Source organism: Gymnodraco acuticeps, unplaced genomic scaffold, assembly GCF_902827175.1.
Source record: "Gymnodraco acuticeps unplaced genomic scaffold, fGymAcu1.1, whole genome shotgun sequence".
NCBI lineage: Eukaryota > Metazoa > Chordata > Actinopteri > Perciformes > Bathydraconidae > Gymnodraco > Gymnodraco acuticeps.
In genome coordinates, this window is record NW_022992216.1 from 1,269,116 (window position 1) to 1,296,169 (window position 27,054).

At 45.4% G+C, this 27,054-nt stretch overlaps 1 protein-coding gene across 1 annotated transcript in view; it reads left to right on the forward strand.

The window, feature by feature from the left end:
• Window positions 1-27,054, forward strand: part of slc38a8a (solute carrier family 38 member 8a) — a 126,844-nt gene that overhangs the window by 40,022 nt on the left and 59,768 nt on the right. The window contains exons 2-3 of the mRNA XM_034205872.1: window positions 19,904-20,102; window positions 25,915-26,071. Of these exons, the coding sequence (XP_034061763.1) occupies window positions 19,904-20,102; window positions 25,915-26,071 (356 nt within the window). The remainder of the gene's footprint in view (window positions 1-19,903; window positions 20,103-25,914; window positions 26,072-27,054) is intronic.

A 27,054-nucleotide genomic window follows, 5' to 3' on the forward strand; every position in this document is an offset into this window, starting at 1 on the left:
GCCAGTACATTGCAGGCCAGTGCGGAGCTATCAGGATAAGTGTGTGGCGTTGTTCTCTCACTCTGGCCAGAGTTGGGGGTATCAGAGCCAGGGGTGGGAACGCGTACAGAAGGACCGGAGGCCAAACGGGCACGAGCGAGTCCACGCCTAACGGTGCGTTTAAATCACGTATTGAAAGGAACAGCTGACATTGAGAAGAACAGCTGACATTGAGCATTTTCTTTTGATGCGAACAGATCTTCCGCGGCTCGGCCGTAACACACCCACAGCTGACTCACAATCCTTGGATGTAGAGTCCAGTCTGTATATAGTGGTGCACCTCTGGACAGCAGATCCGCCCCGAGGTTCATCACTCCTGGTACGTGCGTCGCTCTCAGAGAGAGGAGACGTCCGCAGCTCCATAAGATCAGTTTGCGTGCCAGCATGTGTAACTGGAGAGAACGCAAACCCCCTTGGCGGTTTATATACGATATTGTGGTCGTGTTGTCTGTCCTCACGAGGACATGATGTCCTCTGAGAAAAGGCAGAAACCGTTTTAGGGTGAGGAACACCGCTAAAAGCTCCAGGTAATTTATGTGTGACCGTTGGAGGTCTCTGCTCCAGAGACCCCTCACAGGTCGACCTCCGTATATACCCCCCCAGCCCGTTAGACATGCGTCTGTGGTGACCACCTTCCGCGATAGGACAGCACCCATAGGCACGCCCCGTACTAGAAAAGTCGGGTGTAGCCAGTGGCGCAGAGCCATTACTTATTTCATAGTGACCATCACTCTCCGCGCGCCATGATGCGCGGGGTCCAGTCTGAGGGCAGCTACCCAGCGCTGAAACTCCCTCATGTGTAAGCGCCCCAGTCGTACCACCAGAATGGCTGACGCTATGAGCCCCAGCAACCGCAAACATGACCTGAAGAGAACATATTTGTGTGGCTGGATATGAGCGAGGCAAGCCCTGAAAGCTTTCACTCTCTCCGCTGACAAGCAGGCTGTAAAGGACACCGAATTCAGACGTAGGCCCAGTTGTCTCCTGGGCTGGAGACAACATGCTATTTTCTGTGTTTATTACAAAACTCAGGTCGAGCAGCTGTTTTACGAGGACATTCGTCTGCGTAATAGCCTCTTGCTCCGACTGTGCGAGAAGGAGCCAATCGTCCAGATAAGTTGCCAGGCGAATACCCTGTTGTCTTAACGGGACTATCGCGGCTTCCGTACACCGTACAAACACTCGCGGGCTGAGAGACAGACCGAAGGGAAGTACTCTGTACTCGTAACAGACACCCTGAAAGGCGAACCTCAGATATTTCCTGTGTGGGTAATATACTGGGATGTGGAAATACGCATCTTTCAGGTCGACTGATGTGAACCAGTCGTTTTGGCGCACGAGACGCAACAGAGATGTGTGAGTGAGCATTCTGAATTTGTATCTTTTGAGATATTTGTTCAGAGCTCTCAAATCTAGTATAGGCCGAATTCCGTTCCCTCCCCGTTTGGGAACGAGGAAATACTTGGAATAAAAGCCGCTCTGACTCTGTTCGGCGGGTATTATCGATATAGCCTTCTTTTCTAGTAGCGAGAAAATCTCTTGCTCTAGAATATGGGCCGACTCTCCCCGGGCCTGTGAATACAGAATGCCCGAGAAGTGAGGGGGGGGGGGTGACAGCAAATTGGAGACTGTAGCCCCGTGTTACTGTCTTGAAAACCCAAGCAGAATCTGTGAGCATCCTCCACTTTTCGCTTCTCAAAGCGAGCGGAGATGTCACAGCTCTGTCGTCTGCCCTCAGTGTCTCTATTTGTTGTGTTATGGGGCCCTCTAGTGTCTGAACACGGTGGTACCCAGGTTGACAACCCCGGCCGACACTGCGCATGCGCGTGGCGGTGGTGCCTTCACAATCCCGTCTATTGTCCGCCTTTTTAGAGAGGCCGTAGCCGCTCTCAAAAGAGGGGCAGACGACAGACTGTTTATTGTTTTTATTGTTTTTCCTTTCATTTTTATTGACTGCGCCCTTGGCTTCAAGCCTGGAAACGACAGTGGAAAATGATTTATTTTGAAACAACAATGATGACATGTGTTTGTGTGACTTAAACAGGCAGCGGAACTTGCTGTCTTTGATGTTAAGTCCATTTCCCTGATGGCGCGAACTTGAGGATGACGTTCTGGCATCACTCGAGGCGGCGGGAAGATAGGGGCATGGTGGCACCCCGAAAACACATGAGCATCCAACACTGGAACGTGCTCTGGAGCTGGGGAACAGGGAACTTCCAGCTCCTTCATCGAGGAGAGGAGAGGAGGCTGTCAGGCTGCCCGCTTCTTCTTCCTCACCTGGTGGCTGAAAACCTGGGTCGGCTGCGCTTGAGCGGCAGCTGCCGGGACCGGAGATAGTCTTGGCCAGCTCCCTCTTGTCTCGTGCCTGGGCTGGGGACCCGGGACGGGCTGCGGTCTCTGCTGCTTCGGTATTTTGAACCAGGCAGGACGTGAGACAGCTTGGGTGAAGGCCTGCTGCGGGACCATTGGAGGTGGCGGCTGGACCCTTCGGGGGAGACAGAGCTGGAGAGCCTCGTCTCCCTTCCTTTTTGATTCGCACCTCAGCTGCATTGAAGCTAGAGCGGAGCCAAATATGCCCTCGGGAACAATAGGCATGTCGAGAACATCTTCTTTTTCCCGGTCTGGAAGGTTGGTCCGGTTGAGCCACCTGGCTCTCTCCTGTACCACCATCATTCCCAGCGCTTTGCCCGTGGCTTGGACTGCGCAGCGCTGCACACGGAGGCAAATGTCTGTGATCGCTGCAATCTCGTCCCACACGGCAGGCTCAGGTCTGCTCGACATGTCCTCGCAAAGCTCCGCCTGGTAGGCGGTCAGCAGCGAGGAGACGTTGAGAGCCCTGGCGGACAAAGCTGCGGTTTTATAGGCCCGTTCGGTCATCGCTGACTGGAACCGGTCTGCCTTTGCCGGTAGCATGGGGTTCCTGCTTGGTGTCGAAGCCAGCCTCGGTTGGAGGTGGGCTGCCACCAGCGGTTCCATGGGCGGCATGCGGAGTAGGCTGAGCCTCTCCATACCGTCACAGTCCAGGGAGGAGGCACCCTGGATTGGGGCCTTGTTGCTGAAGGGACGGTCTCTCCACGAGACCGACACCTCGTCCAGCATCTCCGGAAAGACTGGAAGGAGCTGCCTCTTCGTCCTCGCTGCTTGGGGCAAGTTCTTCCCCTCGTAGCGAGATCTGGAGGTCTCCTTGGCCACTTCAGGCCATGGGATGTCCAGCCTGGTTGACACACGCCCTGCAAGTCCATGCTTAGGACGGGCGAAGCTGGTGTGCTCTCGCCCGGGGGAGCGGACATCGCTCCCGGCTTTGCAGCCTGAGCCGATGAAACGAAGATGTCATCCCCATCCGAGTCAGACAGGAGGAACTCAGAGGTATCCTCTTCGTCCTCCATGTAGTCCAACTCCAGGACATCCTCCGCGGGTGGAACCATGGTGAGGTCCAATTGGGAGCCCCAGCTTGACACAGCGCGGGGCTCCGCTCTCGTGGCTCTTGCCGCCACTGGGACCCAGCCTGAAACGGCGTGGGGCTCCGGTTCAGCGGCTGTCGCTGTTGTTGAGCCCCAGTCTGACACAGCGCGGGACTCAATCTCTGCGGCGGACGCCACCATGTCTTGATTGCCGGACGGCGAATCAGCGGACATGAGGGGGTCCTGTCCCGACAAGCTAGCTTGGCGTGCTAACCGTCGGCGGAGGCTCTTCATGGTGAAGCGGGTACAATGCCCGCACGAGCCGGGGTTATCGATAGCCTCCCGGGCGTGTTCCAGCCCGAGACAGGATGAGCAGACCTGATGTGAGTCTGTGCCTGAAATCTTAAACCCGCAGCAGCATAGCCGAGCCTCCGAGTCCCTGACTCCTCTGGTGTGAGGGAGAGAAGGGTCCATCTTCGATTGCCGGGGTGTCGGCGTGGAGTGGACACGCTAGTAACAGGTACATTACTGAGAAAAAATCCAACCTTGCCGTTAGTCCGAAAGGAAAAAAGGCGACGTTGTAGATTAATATTCTTTAAAGAATATTAACTGGTGTGTTAATACCTTTTTTTTTTTAAATCTCTGTCTCCTCTGGTTTGAGAGAGAAAAGAGAACGTCCTCTTTACCGTGGTGTTGGTGTGGAAGGAAGAACAAACTAGCAACAGGTATGTTACTAGCTTGAAGAAAAAATCAAACCTTACCGTTATTTAGACAGAAAGAACGGCGAGGCAGATTACAATATTAACTGGTGTGTTAATATTGCTCAGTCTTCTTGCAAAGCAAAAAAGTAACCGGCAAGCGCCCGTCGACCAAATGTTAGCTTTGGGTTCAGTCTGTGGACCGTTAAGCTAGCCCGGTTACTGATAAATCGAGATGTGCTCTGAAGCGAGAAGAGGTGTTTGAATGACGCTGCGTCCTAGCGCAAGCTACTTAAAGGGTGGGTGGATTCCCTGACGTTGACGTCAAGATCACCAGCCAATCAGGATTGGCGTAATGAGATTGATGCTTCTGTTTGCATACGCGTTGAGGCGCATCCCATAGTGAGACATCGAACGGAGTGTTATGAATGAGAACTCTAATTTTCCCGAGTGCATGTGATAGTTATTTTCCGGTGGTGTTAGAGTCCTGGAACCATAGCCTATAACTACCATCTTACGATACTGTCTCTGATACAGTACTGCTCCCAATCCCTCCTGGGATGCGTCTGTGTGGAGAACGAATGGTTGGGTCATCTCTGGGTACCCCAGAAGGGGAGGCTCTACCAGCTTGTCTATGAGAGAGTTCAATGTCCTTTCGTGGTTATCTGTCCATTGTATAGGAGTGTTAGGTGGGAGGTTCCCTTTCTTCCTGGTAGTAGCCCTGACCTTCTCTCTGTTCATTTGATCAGGTGTTGTTGAGACCAGCTGGTAGAGAGGCTGGTTTATTCTGGAGAAGTTTGGGATGTATGTTCGGTAGTATGAGAGGAATCCCATTACTCTTCTCAGCTCTCTCACTGTTGTAGACACTTTCTCCTTTAAGGCTTGGACTGGAGCCACCTCAGATGGATCCATAGTGTAGCCCTGTCCAGACACCATCCGTCCCAGAAATCTCACCGTCCTCTTCAACACCTCACACTTGCGGGGGCTGAGTTTAACCCTGTGCCCCTGATATCTCTGTAACACAGTTCTCAGGTGCTCAATGTGGTCCTCAAAGCTGGGGCTATGGACCAGATTGTCGTCCAGATACGGTTGACACATTCAATCTCTCAAGCCACGCAAACAATTTTCCATGTTCCTCTGGAATTCCGCGGGCGCCGCCGCACTCAACCCGAACGGGATTCGGACCCACTGGTACAGACCCCAGGGGGTTATGAAAGCTGTCAGGGGCTGGCTCTCCTTGTCCAGGTACCCCTGGTGATAGGCCTTCCCCTGGTCCAGTACAGAGAACCAGGAGCTGCCAGTGAGGGAGTCCAGCATGTCTTGGATTCTGGGTATGGGGTCGCGATCAGGGACTGACTTTTTGTTCAGTTCTCTGTAGTCACAACACAGTCTTAAAGTCCCATCCTTCTTCCGCACGCACACGACCGGTGAGGCATACGGAGAGCGTGAAGGAGTAATCCAGCCCCGATTCAATAAATCCTGGATATACTCTTTCACCTCCTGGTGTAGTGGTTTTGGGACTGCCATGTACGTTTTTCTTACTGGGGTAGTGTCGTGCAGCGTGATGTGGAGTTTCAGTGAGGGGATTGAGCCGATGTCGTCATCGTCGTATGCAAACACATGACACTCCTCTCTCAGCAGCTGTTTTGTGATCCTCTTTTGCTCCTCGTTTAAGTGACTAAGGTCTACCGGAGGGTCCCACCAGGCGGGTTTATGTTTTTTGAATTGTCACCTGGGGCTGATGCGGTGTTAGTTGGTGATTTTAATCCCTCTCCTCCGGTTATCTGCTTAACACTGGCCGCATAGGCGGTTTTGACTGTTTGCAGGTGACCAACAACAGTGAGCTGAGTCAGGGTTACACTGTATTTGTTTGTGTTGGCGATGGGGACTGGTACATAACCTGACCTTTTTCTGGGGACCCTGACTAGACCCTCTTCTATCACCACCCCCTCTGGCAATGCCGGCTCTTCACTTGGGACTAGAAGCAGGTCTTGGCCATGATACTGAGCCCCAGTGTTGACATTAACATACACTGTGGTGATCTGTTCAGCGCCCAGAGTGATTGTTCTTTTTCGTGTGTGTACCATTCCTACATCTTCCTCACTAATAGGGGCATGGATAAGCTGAAGCACTGCTTGTGCTGTCTTGACTGTTATCTGGAAGGCTTGACACACAGTATGGATGGTCTCTGTCTTTGTTGTCTGACTACCCTCTCCTGTTATTTCCTCTATCACGTTGTAGCCAATTATGGGCTCCGCTGCTACGTGTGGGTCACTTGACACTAAAATAGGTACTAGAAGTGGCTTTGTCCTGGCGGATTCTTTCCCTAGTCTAAACTCTACCTCCACCCAGCCCATGAAAGGAATATCAGTCTGGTTGGCTGCCACTCCTAACAAAATGTCTGAGCCTAACAATTCACTGAGAGGTCGCACCGTGCTGTGTGGTAAGTGCAGCTTTCTCCATTCTTCATTAATGATGGTCGCCTGCGCGCCTGAGTCCCATAATGCTACTACTGGAACCGTATCCAGTGTGCAGTGGACAATGTGTCTCTTCGCAATCAACTTGATGAGTTTTTCCTTGCGTCGTGGTGGGAGGTAGTTGACTGAGATTTGAGGCGGTGCGGGAGGGGAGACAGGTTGCTGCATGTTGAGACTTGATGATTCACGGGCTACCGAGGGTCCCGGCTCGGCAGCCCGGTCTCGTTTCCCTGCTGCTCTCTGGCCCGTCGACATCCTCTGGAGAGATGCCCCTCTTGCCCACACTTAAAGCAATGTCTGCAGGAGTCACCTATCTGAGCTTCCTGACACGCCCTACAACCCCTGGGCCGACTACGGCTGGGTCTGAACGTTTTCTCTGTCGGTCTAGTTTGTGTGACCTCCACTGTCTGTAACATCAACTTCTTAATTTCTAGAAACTCCGCCCAGAGCGCTCCTATCGGGTCTGTCTCTGTCTTGGGTCCCTGACTTTTCTTACTCTTCCCCCCTGCTTCACATGAGTAACAGTGTCAACTGCTGCCGCTGAGGCGTCAGGTGGACACACCTCCGCCTGCACTTCACTGACTTTTGGGGGCTTGTTTATGACTGACTTTCTCAGTTTTATTTGTCTTTCTTGTTCTAAGTTTGCAGCCTCACTGATTCGCTCAATTAACACCTCATCTGTGAAAGTACGGTCACTGAGATACAGCTTGAACTGGAACTTAACCGCTTCACTGTAAAGACCAGTCTCTATGGAGCGGAGTAATTTTTTTCTGAATTAGCGCTGGGCTAAACTGCTCACCTTCCTCACCTGCATCATCATCACTGGCTTTTCTCATTAGCTTCTCTTTCAGTTCTATTGCTCTGAATAAGAAATTCTGCGCTGACTCCTTTGGATCTTGTGTCATGTTCATCAGGCGATGCAGTAGGTCGGAGGAGGAGTCCACTTTGTAGTGACCCTTGAGTATGGTCTTGAGGGTGTGCAGCGTCAGCTCTCGCTTTATTTCCAACATCTCCCGCAGATGAAGAACTGGGCTCACAGCACGTGTGACTGCTTCAATGATCTCCGCTTCTCCATGTCCTTTCCGCTGTCCAGACTCGATCTGGTTGATGAGGCTTGTGTCGGACAATTTGTCCTTTTGCCCCGCTTCACCAATCTGTCCAATTATCCGGAACTCCTGCCTCAGCGTCACCTCGGGCAGTCTGATTGTTGCTGTGGTGGCAGTCCTTGTGTCCTCTACCTTTGTGGTCACGCTGGCAGGCGCAGTGTCTCCTCCCGCTGCTTGTGTCTTCCGCTTGATCTTTTCCTCCAACGCCCCGATTTCCTCTTCCATCTGCTGCTGTAACTTCTGGTACTGCATTTTCAACTTCTCTAACTCACTTGTCTCCTGAATTACAATCTCATCCTCAGTTTCCCCCGGTGTCGGCTTCAGAGAGGCCAGGTAGGACAGCACATGCTGCAGATACTGCTGATACGACTCTGCAGACTCTTCATCCTCCTCGATTTCATCTAACGTCGTCTCCACCAACCTGTTTAGGGTGCGTCTTGTTTTGCTGGTTTCCAGGTGCGTTACATTTTAGATGCTCACACAGGGAAATGAGCTCCCTCTCCTCCAGCGTCAGCAGTATCCTGCTTACTTCGTCCCTTGCTTCCTCCATGGTCCTCCTCTGCTCGTCCGTCTATGCTTCTATGCGGCTGGGCGTGGGGCTGAATCTAACCATCCTCTGCTACCAAAATATGTAGCGTGGTACAGAGTGAAGTAGCCCTCCACTACACATTTAATTTGAAAGTTTTTCATTTTGTTCTGCAAAGAGCAAAAATATTTATCTTATTATCACAGTTCGCCACACACACACACACACACACACACACACACCGTGACTTCACTCAAGTGTGTGTTTACGTTCTCTCAATGTATTCACTATCCTAACACAGAAACATAATGAACATCTGCATCAACATCCAAACAATAATCATGTCTACCGAATATTGTCACATTAACCAAATCAATTATGTATCTCTTTTAACTTATTTATTTATCTATTAACTATACACGAGCAGTCCGGGCTCTTTGGACCAGCTCATAGTTCTACTCTCCCGCCTCACGCTCGCTCAAGCTAACTAGGCCACCAGTGTTAACTACTGGCTAGCCATTTTCAATATGTTACGTTTGCTGAACAAGTAACGTTCATAAACACTACTACATAAAGTCCAACCGGGATCATAAACTCACACATAACATATTCACTCATCAATTACACAATTCCAACTCTCTGTTCTTTTACATTAGGCAAGGCAAGGCAAGTTTATTTATATAGCACTTTTCAACACAAGGCAATTCAAAGTGCTTTACAAAAAATGAAAGACATTAAGAAAATGGCATTTAAAATCAGTCATTAAAAAGAAAAGCTAATAAAATAAACATTAAAATAAAAAATACATGGATAAAAGTTACAGTGCAGTCTAAGATATGAATTGTTCAATTAAAAGCAGCGACAAAAAGAAAAGTCTTCAGCCTGGATTTAAAAGTGGTCAGAGTTGCAGCGGACCTGCAGGTTTCTGGGAGTTTGTTCCAGATATTTGGAACATAATAACTGAACGCTGCTTTACCATGTTTAGTTCTGACTCTAGGGACAGAAAGCTGAAGACCTGAGAGATCTGGATGGTTCATAATTTAGCAGGAGGTCAGAAATGTATTTTGGGCCTAAACCATTCAGTGCTTTATAAACCAGCAGCAGTATTTTGAAATCTATTCTTTGACACACAGGAAGCCAGTGTAAAGACTTCAGAACAGGAGTGATGTGATCCACTTTCTTAGTGTTAGTGAGGACTCGAGCAGCGGCGTTCTGAATCAGCTGCAGCTTCCTAATAGATTTTTTAGTGAGACCTGTGAAGACACCATTGCAGTAGTCGAGTCTACTGAAGATAAAAGCATGGACAAGTTTTTCCAAATCCTGCTGTGACATTAGTCTTTTAATCCTAGATATATTCTTTAGGTGATAGTAGGCTGATTTAGTAACTGTTTTAATGTGACTGTTGAAACTCAGGTCAGAGTCCATGACTACACCTAGATTTCTGGCTTTATCTGTTCTTTTGAACATTGCAGACTGAAGCTCAGCGCTAACTTTTATACATTCTGCCTTGGCTCCAAAAACCATTACCTCAGTTTTATCTTTGTTTAATTGGAGAAAGTTCTGACACATCCAGTCATTGATTTGTTCAATGTACTTACTCAGTGTTTGAATTGGAACATAGTCTCCTGGTGAAATTGTTACGTACATTTGTGTGTCATCTGCATAGCTATGGTAACTTATTTTGTTGTTCTTCATTATCTGAGCCAGTGGTAGCATGTAGACGTTAAAGAGAAGAGGCCCCAAGATGGAGCCTTGAGCTACCCCACATGTCATATTTGTCAACTCAGATGTGTATTTACCTATAGAAACAAACTTGTTTCTGTCCTTTAAGTAGGATTCAAACCAATTTAGAACTGTTTCCGAAAGTCCCACCCAGTTTTCCAGTCGGTCTAGTAATATATTGTGGTCAACAGTGTCAAACGCAGCACTGAGATCTAATAATACTAACACTGAAGTTCTGCCACTGTCTGTGTTTAAGTGGATGTCATTAAAGACCTTTACAAGAGCAGTCTCAGTGCTGTGGTTTGGACGAAAGCCTGACTGGAACACATCGAAACAGTTATTTAAATGCAAGAAATTACTCAACTGTTGAAAAACAACTTTTTCAATGATTTTACCTAGAAATGGGAGGTTTGATATAGGCCTGTAATTGTTCATTACTGAAGCATCTAGATTATTCTTTTTTAAGAGCGGTTTAATGACTGCAGTTTTCAGGGCCTGTGGAAAAATACCTGAGTGAAGAGATTTGTTTACTATATGAAGTAGATCTGAGGCCATGCAAGGAAAAACATCTTTGAAAAATCCTGTTGGAATAATATCAAGGCAGCAGGAGGAGGATTTCAGAAGTTGTATAATGTCCTCTAGGTTTTTATCATTAATCTGATGGAATTGTGTCATGGTGTTTGAATTGATGTTAAGTGGACACAGAGACAACACATTTGCTGTTCCTGATGCAGAGGCACTGACTGCTTGTCTGATTTTCTGAATTTTGTCAGTGAAGAAGGAGGCAAAATCATTGCACGTGGATAGAAATTCAGAGGCTACTGACACTGGGGGGTTAGTTAGTCTGTCGACGGTAGCAAACAAGGCACGTGCGTTGTTTTTGTTTTTGGTAATGATGTCAGAGAAGAACGATTGTCGTGCGTTTTTCAATTCCAAATTATAAAGGCCAAGTCTCTCATTATAGATTTCAAAGTGAACCTGGAGATTTGTTTTTCGCCACCTGCGTTCAGCTTTTCGACATTCTATTTTTTCTGTTTTCACGGTCATGGCCTTTCTCCATGGAGATATTTTCTTGCCAGACACTTCCTTTACCTTAGTTGGAGCAATGGCATCTATACAATTTTGAATTTTTGAATTAAAATGATCTACTAGCTCATTTACTGAGATGTTAGCAGGGGCAAGTGTGGAAGAAAAATTCTGAGTAAACATTTCCCTAGTATTTTCAGTTAAATATCGCTTTGTGGTTATCTCTTTTTGAACATTTTTGTGAACAGAAATAGAGCTCTCAAAGAAAACACAGGAATGGTCAGAGAGTGCAACATCAGTCACCACAACCGTAGAGATATTCAGACCCTTTGAGATAATTAAGTCCAGAGTGTGCCCCTTATTGTGCGTGGGCTCCGTCACATGCTGAGTCAGTCCATAGCTATCAAGAACACAAAACAGTTATTTTGCCCCTCTGTCCTGGGGGTTGTCAACATGGATGTTAAAATCACCAACAATGACTAGACGGTCAAAGTCAATACACACTATAGACAGCAGTTCGGTAAAATCATCAAAAAAGCTTGCACAGTATTTGGGTGGTCTATAGATATTTAGGAACAGAGCTCGAGAGGAGCATTTCAGCTGAAGGGCCACATATTCAAAAGAAGCAAAGTTCCCATAAGATGTCTTCCTGCATTGAAGGGAATCATTGAACAGAATAGCAACTCCACCTCCTTTCTTATGCATTCTTTCCTGACTCATACAACTAAAGTTGGGAGGTGTTGATTCGATAAGAACAGCTGCACTGTTATTTTGTTCAATCCAAGTTTCTGTTAAAAACATAAAATCGAGATTGTGCTCAGCGATAAAATCATTGATTAAAAATGTTTTTCCTGCCAAAGACCTGACATTTAATAAAGCTAGTTTAAGTTTGATAAACACACTATCAGTCAGGTTTTTTGTAACAAGCTGTGGCTGACATGGAATCACTGCTAAATTAGATAAACTCACACAAACGTTTGAGCGCTTCCTGTATCTAAGATGATTCACCGCTCTTAATCTATTACCTATCAACACAGATATCGGCAAAGCTACTGGCAGGCAGGGCCCTGGCATGTCCTGGAAAGAATTGAGAGTGCCATATGCCCTTGAGCCTACATTACATTGCATTTAGCTGACGCTTTTATCCAAAGCGACTTACAATAAGTGCATTCAACCAGGAAGACACAACCTTGAAGAAAACAGAATCATATAAGTACATCAGGTTTCATAGAGCCAAACATTTCAAGTGCTACCCAACTGGCTATAGATAAGCCAGTCCTTTATTAGTATATAAGTGCTTTGTGAGTAATTATATCGCTCGAATTGGAGTCGAAAGAGATGAGTTTTCAGTCTGCGCTGGAAGATGTGCAGGCCTTCTGCTGTCCTGATTTCAATGGGGAGCTCATTCCACCATTTTGGAGCCAGGATAGCAAACCCACGTGTTTTTGCTGATGGGAACTTGGGTCCCCCTCGCAGCGAGGGTGCAGCGAGTCGTTTGGCTGATGCAGAGCGTAGTGCACGTGCTGGGGTGTACAGTTTAACCATGTCCTGGATGTAGGAAGGGCCAGATCCATTCACAGCATGGTATGCAAGTACCAGTGTCTTGAAGTGGATTCTAGCAGTTACCGGAAGCCAGTGAAGGGAGCGGAGGAGCGGTGTGGTGTGGGAAAATGTTGGAAGGTTGAAGACCAGACGAGCCGCTGCATTCTGGATGAGCAGTGTCGGATGGCACATGCAGGTAGACCAGCTAGGAGGGAGTTGCAGTAGTCTAGGCGTGAGATGACGAGAGCCTGGACCAGAACCTGCATTGTTTTCTGGGTCTTCAACCTTCCAACATTTTCCTACATCACCACACTCTGAACATGAGCTGTACTAAATGCAAATCGTGTTAACCATGTAATTACTAATAATGTAGGTATATCAACCCACTGATGGCTCTGTATGCCACACACACATCACTTTGTCCATAACTTCCTTTAGCTCACCACTGAGTTTGGCGCAAAGGACACTCTAGTGGATGAGACAGTGCAGTCCATGCATTTGGGGGGCGTGCTCCTTCAACCTGCTTACCAGACCTCTATGCTTTCCCACCATAGCAGGAGCCCCGTCTGTCCCGATTAGGTTAACCCTCTCAAATGACAATGAATGCAGCCTAAACAACTCTTCCAGTTTCGTAAATATAACGTCAGTGGTGTGCCCTTCTAATGGAATAAGAGACAGCAGCTCTTCCCTGAACTCCTTTCCATCAAAATATCTAACATAGACGCACAACTGGGCTACATCGGTACTGTCAGTGCTCTCGTCAATGGCTAAGGAAAAGTAATTGGCTTGACTGAGACCCTTGATAATTACCCCATGCACAGCGTCCGACAGTGCTTCTATGCGGCGTATAGCGGACCTCGCAGAGAGGGACACCTGTTTCACTGACGCAATGACACCATCCATGGACTTGTCGGTGGCCAGTTCCTCCAAAACGGTCACCATCACCTCCTTGAAAACCTCTGTATCAGTGAATGGCCGGTTTTGCTTTGCGAGCACCCACGACACCTTTAGGGACGCAGTTGTCACTTTCTGTTGGGCTGTGAGGCCTCGCACCAGGATCCATGCTGCTGTGCGCATCATAACCTGTTGTCAGTGCTTCAATCTTGCACTTTCGTGCCTCTGTCTTGGGTGGAAAGGCCACTTTGAAGGTGTCATGCTTCGTCTCGTGGTGCCGCTTAATATTGTATTCTTTGCAAGCAGCCACAACTTCATTGCAGATAAGACACAACGGCTTTGCATTGATGAAACCAGGTAGGATGAACGCATAGTTTGCTGTCCAGTCCTCTTTAAATGCCCTGATTTCACCATCAACTTTCCTCTTTAGACCTTTGGAGAGTGACATTACTGCTTTGGATTACTGGTCTGGGGGAAGCTTGCGAGTGTGTGTGTGTGTGTTTGTGTATTTTTGCATTTGTGTGCATTGTGTTTGTTTCCCAGGGAAAACACTCACAAGAAACACCGGCTGTTGTTATGCCTGCTGTGACGTCAAGTTACTCCGTTCTCCGCTTGTAATTATGCCGTTACAAGCTTCAAAGTTGTATTTATCATCTGAATTTGCCGAAACAAGTTTTATATTCTGAAAGCCAATACTTTGTTTATTTGAAATCAGATGAAAACAAACTGTAACGGACCCTGCCGTGTTATCTATGATTACTATATGCCTACATTCATAATGTCAGCGGAGGGAGGGGGAGCGGTGCTGCGGAAGAGCAGAGCGCAAGGGAGAGGCGAGCTGTCATCTTCCCTTTACAAGCTTCAAACATGTATTTATCGTGTGGTTTTGGAAATACAAGTTTAATATTCTGAAAGCCAAGACTTTGTTTAGTTAAAATCAAACAAAACACCCGAACCCCCAAAAACTAGTTTTTTACGCAAATCCACGTTTATTTTGAAATGAGCCGTTGCGACTTCCGACTGATTTCGATAGAGCGGGTCACATAAGGCAAATGTGTGGTTGTGGGGAACCAGGTCAATTAAAGTACTTATTTAACTACACTGTAAAATATTACCATGATTTCACAATATTTTGCTGTAATATTTTACAATAAATTACTGTTTTACCACTTTACAGTCTTTACCTGTAATGTTCACAATATAACACTGTAATTTAGAATGTCACCGTGAAATCAATACAGGCACAGTTAATTACTGTGAATGTACAGGATAAATGATTACCAGGATTTCACAACATGTTACTGTATTATTTCATAGTAAAATACTGTATTCAGACCATCCTCTGTGATAACACAACAAATTAAGTGATTTTCTTGCTTTTATCGCTCTTGCTTGGCTTTAAATACTAATTTATTTCTTTGGTGCAGGTTTTACTTAAATTGAAAGGGAGGCTGCATGTGCCTCAAAATAAATGAGGCAACATATACATCATGTAAAATTGAAATTGTTGTCTTGGCTTATTGTTTTCAGGTTTGTTTCCTGGGCATTAAACCTGAGACGGGCTCGAAAGCCAAAAAGAGGCATGACAATTTAAACCCCCATGTCAGCACATTGTTCAGAAAACGTGTTGACTTTGAGTGGATATCTGTGTAGACATGTGTTAAGTGCTCCCCTCCTTGTTTTCTGTCTCCCTGGCTCCGCCTCTGCCCAGGTGCACCTGGTCTGCCCCTGGCTCCGCCTCTGCCCAGGTGTACCTGGTCTGCCCCTGGCTCCGCCTTTGCCCAGGTGCACCTGGTCTGCCCCTGGCTCCGCCTCTGCCCAGGTGTTCCAAATTCCACTCAGCCGTGTCTATATATAAAGAGAAGCTGGAGGAGAAGGATGTCTCGCCTATCCTAACACCGGAGACACTGTCCTTAGAATACCTCTTTGCCATTTTGAGCTGTAGGCCATATTTTTGCAGATGTGTTTATGTTTAGCCTGGAGGACCTGGTAGTCCAGTTTTCGCGACTTTATTTAGTTACCCACAGGGTTTATATTTGATTTCTGGTTAGGCGGGGGAGCTCTGGGTCCTACGGTCCGTGGTGTGGCTGGCTCGGGATCCCTCCTTCTGTTTGTTCCTTTTGGCCACTCCTCCAGACCTCTTTTTGTTTACCGTTTCGCTTGTGTGAGCAAACGGCTAATTATCAATAAATGCTCGTTACCAAGTACCGGTTATTGCGTGTATTCTTTCATGTTGCGGGTCTCAGCACGAGCCACTACCGCGGAGTAGAGGTTGGGGCCGTAACAACATTTCCAAGACACTGTGAAATGTACTTTGCACTTCAATGGAGTAATACAAAGTTTAAATGGGCATTTTCTTTGTTTTTCTTTGTTGATTGAGCTGATTGAATTGTGTAGTTATGGTACAATCCCAGTCAAATTTACAATATATTATCGTATTTAGATTTGTATATTTACAGTAAATTACTGGCTACTGTGTTGCATTACTTCTACAGTAATAGTGTGAACATACAGGTAATTACTGTAATGTATGTACAGCAAGGTACCATAATACCACAGCTCTGTACTGCTATATCACAGTAATTCCATGGACATGGCAACTGTAAAGTCACAGTATTTAGTTGTACTTTTATTCTAATTAACTGTAAAATATATACAGTAAATTACTGTGAAATATTTACAGTCAATTACTGTGAAATATTTACAGTAAATTACTGTGAAATCATGTGAAGTCATTTACTGTAATTTTACAGCCAAACATTTTACAGTGTATTAAATACATTGAGTTTGATTAAAATACCTAGTTACTGATTAATTTAGTTTATAATATATTAAATAAATTGCAAAGCAAAACATGCTCTAATTTATTTATTTTTTAAAGGTTTTCAACCTGAAAGAATCCTAATGTGTCCTTGAAAAGTTGAAATAAAGAAAAGGAAAAAGGATTTGAGTTGTCCATGCGTCCTCTGTTGCCCCTCAAGCCTCTCAAATGTGGACAAACACTCAAATAAATGCCAAAAACCCAGAGAACTTGACAATACTTATCAGAATAAAAGTAGACTGTTAAATAACACTGCTACCTAGTTAATAACTCTACTTTAATCAGTGGAGGCTCGTCCATTGAGGAAAGGGAGGACCATCCTCCCTAAAATTTCAGAGAAAAATAAACTTGAAAGAGAACAATAAATACACTTCAATTTAAAAAAATAAGTCTATTAAAATACAGATAATAGCCCTTGCTTTTAACATGGGACTGAAATGGGGCGAGAGAGGACGAGCCTCCCTTTGGGCGGGTCTAGCCAGAGGCTCTGGATTGGGCGCCTATATCATCAGTGAACCAATCAGCGGATCTGACTGCGCATCAGAGTGTTGATGGGGAGGGTCATCAGCGATATCAGAGTTTTTTCTGAACCGGGGCGCTGCGCCTTCTTACCAAAATAAATTCCTTGAATTAGGCTTTGATTATTGAAGAAACACACACAATGTAAGTTTCGGTACTTTAATGACAAGGATGACGACACCCTGAAACAGAGCAATGCAGCAAGATAAGCTGACACATATATTCAACGACACAGAGTATAGACACACCAAACAATAGTGGAAACAATCTTACATGAATGAGTGGATGAACGTCTCAACTCGAGGCGGAGTGAATGACCAATGTTTGAACTAAAATGGCCGTTCGGCACTACCGGGTCAGAGCACGGCATATCCGGACAGCGACAGCAGTGATGCTGCCCTCTAGTGGCCGGTGATAAACTCTTCATCCCCCCCCAGACCGGAAAACTATGGGCCGGAATAGATTAACGGTCTAAATCCAGCTGCCGGACTCAGGCTCGTAACATGCAGGCGGCCTCCTCACGCGGCCTGGCCGAGTAGGCTGGGGCAGCGTCGGCGGCGACTGCGGCACCGGGAGCGGTGCGCCCAGGAAGGCACCCGTAGGAACGGTGAGGTCAGAGGACGCCTCACCAGCAGGCGCCGGTGGGGAAGCGCCCATAGCCGAGTCGCGGGGTCCAACAGCCGGCCGCTGAGCAATCCCTTGGGGCGTCGCCCAGACGGCGCAGCGGTCTTGAGTGAGTCCCCAGAGACTCGGTGGTACGGGACATACGGGTCCGAAGGGCGTCCTCCTTCGCCGCCCATGCCTCGCGCCATAGCAGGCGGATATGCGGGTTCGAGAACTTCTCGAGGCGGTGCACGCAGGAAGCGGTGCTGATCAAGGCCGCCCGACGGGCCGGTGTTGGACATCAGGAGGCGCTTAGCAGTCTTAACCGCAACTTCCGCCCTCCCATTCGACTGCGGAAAGCTAACGGAAGACACACAGTGTTTGACGTGCCATAAGCGGAGGAAGTCCTTAGTGTGGCTCGCCTTGAATTCCGGACCACCGTCGCTCGAGAGCTCCTCCGGTACGCCGAAGGTGGCGAAGAACGAACAGAGGTGTTGGACCAGGCCAGCTGAGCCCGCCAGGGCAGTACCCGCCGTAGAGCTCAGGACCTCTACCCAGCCCGAGAGCCGGTCCCCGACAACTAGGTAGTGGCGGCCCCCATAGTCGAAGAAGTCAGCAAACACCGCCTTGAATGGCGTGGACGGGGGTGAGGACGGCCGGGGGGGTATAGCCGCCTGTGACGGAGCATTGCGGTTGCAGTCTGCACACCCGTCCCTGGTGGCCGGAATGTCCCCGGACATCCCGGGCCAGTAAACTATGGCTCGGGCATGCTGCCCCATCGCTGAGGTCCCCTGGTGAGCGGCATGGAGATGCCGAAGGACTCTCCCACGGAGGGATGGGGGGACCACGACGCGGTCCCGATAGAGCAGGACGCCGTCCTGTGCGTAGACGGACTCACAGACCGATGACAGACTCGCCAGGGCAAGGTCATTTACGTCAATCCCACCCTCCTGCTCGATGAGTTGGAGGAGGTGGCCGAGGCATCCGTCAGCCGCTGTCTCCCGTGCGAGGAGGGGCCAAGAGACGGCTCCGAGCTCCCGTGCGTCGTCGCGGATGGAGGCCATGAGTGCTGACTCCACGGCGTCAGGCCCGCTCGGCAGCCCCAATGAGAGGCCGTTCGCTGAGCCCGAGGGGGAAGGATGCCTCGACGTGGCATCAGCGGCATAGTTGCTCTTGCCAGGCAGATGCACAATGTCAAAGCGCCATGGGAGGGTGCGCTGCTTGAGTCTAAACAGACGCAAGTTTGTTATCTCATCCAGCGTACGGTCGCCAAAGATCTTCATTAACGGCTTATGGTCGGTGACCACGACGAGGTTGTCGGACCCCTGCGTGAAGTACCGCGTCTGTTCCAAACCCCAGGCCACAGCTAGGGCTTCCTCGACGGCCGCATAGCGCTGCTCCGCAGGGGACAGGAAACGCGAACCCGCGAGGGTGATCCTCCATCCACCTGGACAGCCGTCCGGTATGCCCGAGGCACAGTGACAATGTTGCTGGAGCAGGAAGTAGCCAATGCCACGCATGGACCAGTCAGGGCGGAGGCAGGTACGCTTCTGCATGTCGTAGATCTCCACGCCCTCGTGGATGGCCTCCATTATGGCTTGCTTGGCAGCCTGGAAGGCCTCCTCCAGAACGGGGGACCATAGAATCACACAGCGTGGGCTAAAGAACGGCTTAAATGGAGCCATCGTGTCACGCAACTGGGTTGCGTAGTTAGCCACCTGGTTGACAAGGCCGAACCAACTCCTGATGTCCGTCGTGGAGCCTGGGGTGGGGAAGTCCCGGATGGCATCCAAGTATTTCGGGAGCGGTTTGATGGTAGATTCCGATACCCTGAATCCAGCGAAATTGACGCACCTCTCCGCGAACTGAAGCTTGTCCGGGTTCAACACGATGCCCGACCGGCCGACACGCGTCAGGAAGTCGATGGTCCTCCACCAGTACTTGCCTACCCCTGCTATAGAGCTATAGCTCTAGCTCTGACATCTGGAAACCGAAAAGCAGGTTTATTGCTCATGGATTATCAGAAATCATTTCAAAGGGACACAGACACATTGGATTAACCTATGGATTAACTTCAGCAGCGTTTTTATCGTTTTTTATGCCATTGAAGACCACTTTTGACCAGACTACGACACAGGTGAGCCATGTTAGCGTTTTTAGCTACCTAGTGCCATATGTTTTGATGTCTGTTCTTGTTATTACCTCCGCGAGTTCGTATAATTGAGTGATAATGAGGGTACCCTTCGATTCTGTGTCACCGCACGATGTGTTGGATGTGCACCAAAGATAAATAATAAGGTTTTGTGTGTGAATTTCGGTGCAGTCATCTGTTAGCATTTTTCGCTCGTTGCTAATTCAGAGGCTCAGCGTTAGCATTGTGGGGTTTTTTTTGAAAAAAAAATTAAAATGATCAGTTGGATGAGTTTCTTCCCGTTACATGGATATAAAACATTCATAGTTTATTAAATGAACATGCCCTCAGATGGTTAATGGTTACACAACCCAAAATAACATTATGTTACCACACAGGTATCCCTGGTGTTCCTGATCAGTGGTCTGATCATCCTGGGCTACTCCTCCTCCATCAGTGGCCAGTGTACCTACCAGGCTGTGGTGAAGCGCGTGTGTGGGCCCGCCATCGGCCAGCTGTGTGAGATCTGCTTCGTCATCAACCTCTTTGTGATCTCTGTGGCCTTCCTGGTTATAGTGGACGACCAGCTGAAGAAGTGTGAGTTGGAGAGTCTGAAGAGTGTACAGGCCTTAGCTGTGAAGTTGGGATTTTGCCCTTTTTTCTAAAATCTTTTTTGCCTGATCCTTAATTTTTGTGAATAACTCAATTGAGTTGAATAGAACGCCCTACTGAAATAGCCTGAAGTTGTTTTCATGAGCTATTGAGCAGCTCTAATCTGTAAATGCCAGGTTTGTCAACCAAAATGAAGCCCCAATAATACCCCTCACTTCTGGGCACAAAACAGGTCCTGAAAGTCACATACAGTGCTTACCACACAATAATTGCGTTTAACAAAAAATATTTTGAGGTGGTTAATTGAATCCAGTTCACAATTTGCAAAAATTACCTAATTGCAATTATTTGACTGAAATGGAAGATGCTATATGCTTCGCTATATTGGAGTGAATGATCATCTTCCAAACATTTTCATTGATAATTATTTTTAAAATGGTCTAAGGAGGATCTGTACCAAAAACAATTTCTTTCAATTAAGTCTGTACACAAACTGCTGTTTGTAGGCCTGGACTTCTCTGCAGCACCACAATACTTAATTCTTCTTAAATCTGAATATTTTTACATAATTTGCCTTTATCCATGATTACGCTTACTGCGATCTAGATATTGCATTAGTCCATATTGAGATTTTGATAAAATGTTGAATAGTTGTGCAGCCCTAAATGGGGAGGATCAAACATTTTAAATGAGTTTGTATCACACATTACTGCAGGAGATCCACTTTATCATAAATAGTCACACTAGTAGTGTGTAGTAGTATAATGCGGCGTAACCATCCCATGAGATTCTTTTTAATTGTAGAAGATATAAGCCAACTCAAATGTAAAAACTAATTCCGCTCAGTATTTCATTGGCGGTATGCGATGACACTCGTTGTCAGTTGATGAAATTATCAAAGGGTGAACAAATCCACGATAACAATATCAGATAGCATTTAACCTGTTAAGCCCGAAGCTGTTTTTTTTTTTTCACGACACTGTGTCTCAGGGCATCTTAATATTTAAAAACCTATTAATGTGTTATACCAGATTAACGAGAAGAATCTCAGCTAACTGACTATATGAACAATTTTTACCGAAACAAAACACAAGTCTCACAAGAAGCGTTAGCATTAGCCCTTAGCTAAAACGGGCAGATGCTACTTCCGGTGCTAACTAGCAAAAACGATCTTTAAAACTTAATATTTTCTGCACAAACTACATATCACCTGAAAGCTGATACTCCACAGATTATGTTATTATAAGTATCATCACTGTAGGACACAAACTCACTGAGATATCAGCCAGAACAGAGAAGAAAAAAAACTACAGTTTTCAAAACCATAACAATAATTATGTCTTACCGTTGCTGTTTTGTGATCAAAGCTCGTGTTCAAGGGAATAAAAACGCTGTTTAAGGTTAATCCAATGTCTATTAGTCACTTTAGAATTGTTCCTGATAATCTATCATTACATTCATGGCAGCAGAGTAGGTATAACGTTTCGCAGTCCCGAGCTAATGCTGTCTCACGTGCTGTTTACGCAAACCTCTCTCTACTTGACGTAAGTGTTTAGCGGGACTTACTAACTGTCACTCGATTATATTGGCTCTAACGGTTCCGAAAAGGTGTCAATCACCCAAATCGACCAATGGGTTCCAAAGATATGATCCTGCGTAGTATAAACTACGCCCGCTCCGGCTCCATTACGCATTACGCAGCCAGAAGGGAGAGCTTCACCACCGAGGCGAGCAGGTGCTAGAGATGCTAGCTGACGATAGCTCATACCAGATGATTCTTCGTCGGATGATGAAGATCTCCTCCAGCCAGACCTGGATCCGGACAGTAGTGACTCGGATGTTGAACTTCCACCACGGGAAAGGTATGTCATCTCTCTGTTTTTATATATTACTTATGTGTTTGGTGGAACTGCGTCACAGTGCTAGCTTAGCCAAGAAGCTACAGGAATGATTAGGCAAAATGCTAAATAGTGTTATTTGTCTTTTTGGAGTTACATTTTCTAAATGAATGGCCAGTGAATGAATATATACATGTGTTTACTTATTTATTTGGTGTAATATTATTCATTTATAGTCCAATATTATCCTTTTTATATATTACTTTTGTGTTTGGTGGAACTGCATCACAGTGTTAGCTTAGCCAACAGGAATGATTAGCCAAAATGCTAAATAGTGTTACTTGTCTTTTTGGAGTTACATTTTCTAAATGAATGGCCAGTGAATGAATATAGATGTGTTTACTTATTTATTTGGTGTAATATTATTCATTTATAGTCTAATATTATCCTATAAGTATAAGCCAGTGAATTAATCTAATCTCTTTGTTTTTCCACATTTGTTAGATGAGGAGTGACCCCAGCAGGACAAAGCCACACACCCAGAAGACTTTCAGGGAGCAGCTTGCTGCAGAATTGTTGGAGTTTGCTGAAGGCCCTGCTGAAGGCCCTGCACCTCCACCACCCCCACCCCCTCCTCCACCACTCACATGCATGTCCGAGTATTATGGGGAAGATGCCACCAAGGTCAGGAAGAACTGCAGGAGGTGCCTAGATGCTGGACTCAAAAGGGTGAAGACACCTGTGTACTGCAGGAAGTGCCAGGTCCCTCTGTGCTTCACTGTCAAAAAGAACTGTTTCAGGGAGTGGCACGACCTAAATACTGGAACATTCAGGTAGGTATAAAGTTCAGGTAGGTATAACGTTTTGCGAGTGTTTATTTAAAAAAAAAAATACTTGTTGTTTTTATATACCTAGTGTGATTTTATTGTATAGTGTGTTGGTAAAATATTTGTTGTTTTTACAAACCTACAGTGTGGTTTTATTGTATAGTACGTTGATAAAATGTTTGTTTTTACATGCCTATAGTGTGTTGGTAAAATGTTTGAAATAAATCTGCCCCAGTTGGAGTCAAATGTTACCTATGTTTCCGTTTTTTTTATTGTGCAAGTACACCTACACACAATGACCTACAGTGTAGTTTTATTGTATAGTGTGTTGGTACAGTTACATACACACACAGCTACACTTACACATACACACCTACACATACCCACACAGCTACACTTACACACACATACACACACACACACACACACACACACACACACACACACACACACACACACACACACACACACACACACACACACACACACACACCACACACACACACACACACACACACACACACACACACACACACACAAATATTTTTAACATTTTTTAATTTTTTTAAGAATTTTTTTTTTTAAATTTGTTTGGATGGAATGAATATCTATAGTGATGATTCAATGTAATACAATGATTTTTATAGTCTGGTACCTGAAAAAGGTCAAATGGCACTGATGGAACCAAATGTGCCCAAATGTGCCCAAAGCTTATTCCGCCTGGACCTTTTTTTTTCATAAACCTCTCTAAAAAGGTCAAATGTCACTTGTTTTGCCTCAATCTTGATACAGGGTACTTATTATATGTTATACTTTGGATTTCTAAAGCTTTTAGGCTACTAACCCATCATTCAAGGTTGGTCTTCACTATAAGTAATGGGTTTTCTTTAGGCGGAGACAGGAATTTACATTTTTTTGCTATGTTCCATCTGAATGTACTCTGACACAGAAACATTTATATTGATTCTGACACTTCTACATCCAACTCACAGATGTAACCTTGCTTTGATAACAACAATTATTCATATAAACCTTTTAGAAGTGAAGTTATAGTCATTTGTTCTGGGCATGTCATTTTCGAGCCTGAAACCTGAAAAACAGGCTCGGGGCTTAACAGGTTAAAGAATTGTGTCAATGGAGTTGATAGCAAAATGAGGGTGGGGAATATTACTGACTTTTGCAATAAGTTTGGTAAATTGAAAGTCCGTGATTAAGAAAATGTAATTGCGCACTAGCAGGCATACACAATTTTCTAGGGACCTGAATATTTCCCAATGTACTGTACAATATTTAATTTTACATTCTGTTCTTGTATATATCATATTATATTTACGTGTATATAGTAGACTTCTTGCACTATTTTTGTATTTCTACACTGTAGCTTATGTGCATATGACATTAAAACCTTTGAATTGAATTGTTTACGTTCACAAAGTAAGTATAGTTTCTGCGCAAAGTTTCAATGTCATGAGCACTTCTTTAATTGACGTCTTTGTCTTGCTTGAACTAAAAGCGGTTCGATAATCCCTCCCCTGTGCTCCTGTTATAGAGGGTGAATCTGCTGTGACCTCACACAGCTCTTGACACCTCTCAGTTGAAGGGCAGATATACGTTTGCAGCTTTGAGTCTAAACCAGGGGTGCCCAACCTTTTTTGAACCGAGAGCTACTTTTAAAGTTGCCAGTCTGCCGAGATCTACCAGTCCAAATAGAGAGGCGTAGCCATTACTGACAGCCTACTACCAGGTAAATACACACTTCTACTTGAACTGACCTTTGTACGATTAATACTTCATAAAATACTGCAGATCCTTTACAGTATCTTACCTCTTTCTAATCTACACACATACAAGTATTTAACTGAAGTTACACAACAGTGTTGTTGATACAGAGTTGGAGTTTATTCACACGTCACATACTACAGTGGGTAATGTTTTCAAGAAACATTGAACAGTGCTACCACATATGACACAGGGAAAAAAGAAAAGACTCTGAACCCTTTCGTTGCCATTATATACAAATAGTGTTGCTACAAAAGTATAAATTAGGCTTACTAACAAGACAACTCAGTTCTGAAGCTACACAGGAATCTGCTGCCAAAGTGCAATAAAAAAGACAAAATTAATAGAATCAAACCCTTTTTTTGTTGCATTTTAGTAGAGTATACAAATAAATGCCTTTTAAAATAGGATGCAAGCAACACTAGTTTCTTAACCTGAATTGATAATAGACTATAATCAATTTTGCATTCTTATACCATTTTGTACAATAATTATAATGAATAAGTTCAAACAAACTAAAACTTACAGCTGATTAATAACGGTATCTGACTTGAGTTTTTATTATATCAAAAACCTGTTGAAATGCTACTGTTATTTTTACTGTCCCCAAAAAGCGCGTCGGCAGCCTCCAGGAATGCTTCTTTCACAACTTCGCCGTCTTTGAAAGACTTCATGTGTTTCGCAAGAACATGACTGACACGATAAGATGCAATGGTAGCAGCCTTACTCTTGTTGTTGGGCCTGGTGAAAATGGACTGCTGTGCATTTAGCTGTCCTTTCAGGTCCCTCCCCTTTTGGGAGCGTAGGGCAGAATTAGGAGGGAATTCCGTCTCGTAGCGTTTGTGCACTGTTTTGAAATGCTGCTCCTAAATTACCCTTCTTCGATAAAGCCACACTCGCATTGCAGATGAGACAGATGGACTTTGAATTGGAATAGATACAAAAATAATCATCCTCCAACTCGGAGTGAAAATTATATATTTTGGGCTTTTTTGCTTCTGCCATAAATCCACACCCCGACACATGGGGTCACGCCGGCCAATCACAAAGCTTTGATGCGTTCAAGTGCATTATTCGGGCACAGGAAGATTATGTTATAGGACATTAACGATAAAACAGAATATTGTTGTTCTATTTTTAGACACATCTCGCGATCGACTGGTTGGGCACCCCTGGTCTAAACTGATGGACCAGATTGAAGGGCCACTCATTTTTACAGTTGCATCAACAGAAAATGTGTCTTTCTAGTCCTTGTCTTTGGGACAATGCAGTTTATTTACAACTCAGATTAAGTAGTATTTTCTATGCTTCCTAAGTCTCACGCTTGCATGTCCTGTGTGTGTTCTGTTTCAGTGTGCGGCTCCATGTATGAGCGGATCTCAGGTCTACCGGAGAGTGAGATGCCTTACCACTTCTACACGGACCAGCACTTTGCCCTTGTGCTGCTCTGCCTGCTGCTCATCCTGCCTCTGTCCATCCCCAAAGAGATCAGCATCCAGAAGTACATCAGGTCAGCTTAACCAGGCCTGTCTGATGTGTTTGTCCATTTGCATGATTTAGAAAGTAAGACATAGTGGAACAGAAGGTGTTATCAGTTTGGCTATTGAGGTAGTTTAAGGGGTTCTTTACGCTTTAATGACCGTCTCGCTGCATATTATCCCTCTTATTTCATGGCCACCTGGTGGATTGAAAAATTATTAGTGAAGTTAGTGTGTTCTACTGTGTAGCAAAGCCTAAAAGTTCAGCCAACCCATCAACATCTCAAACGAATGTTCAAAGTGATTCAACTGATAAAGCGCAAGATGAACCCGAACGAAAGCAAAGAGGAAATGTGTAGTCTTGGGAGGCGAAATATATGTACATTCTGCTCCGTTGTGCATTCACTTCTGGTGAAAGTTCCTTCAAAATAAGAGTCCCGATGTTATTACTACCAAAATAAAAGTGCTAAACGAAATTTTACCATAGGAAAATATTGGCATACAAATACTTCTATAAAAAGGTAACACATTTTAAATATAGTTAGACATATTAAAGGTAATTTACAACATTAATAATTATCTAATTCTTAACTGTGAATGGTTTTCATTTAATTAACATTTGAAATGTATTAGTCTGGCCAATGACAGAACCACAATCAAGACTTCAATGCTGAATAGCCAATGGATCTATGGTGGGGGTCAGCACACATTTGAAAGGGAGACAACGGATGACCAAGAAACTAGTGACTTGCTCAATTCATTTTTGAGGGATATGTGAAGAACATGACAGCTGCACTACTGGTATTTAGTAAACCAGCAATTGAGGGTGGACAAGTTTACTACCAATTAGGTTTCAAATAATTGTGTTAATTACTTATTGTAAAGCATTTGAACATTCTTTTGTGTCACATTTTCATTATTAAGTTGATGTATAACTGTATAGTATCTTAATTATTTAAAATATAAGGTGACTAAAAATGGCAACCGTATTTTCAGTTTTGGCAACCACAAGCTG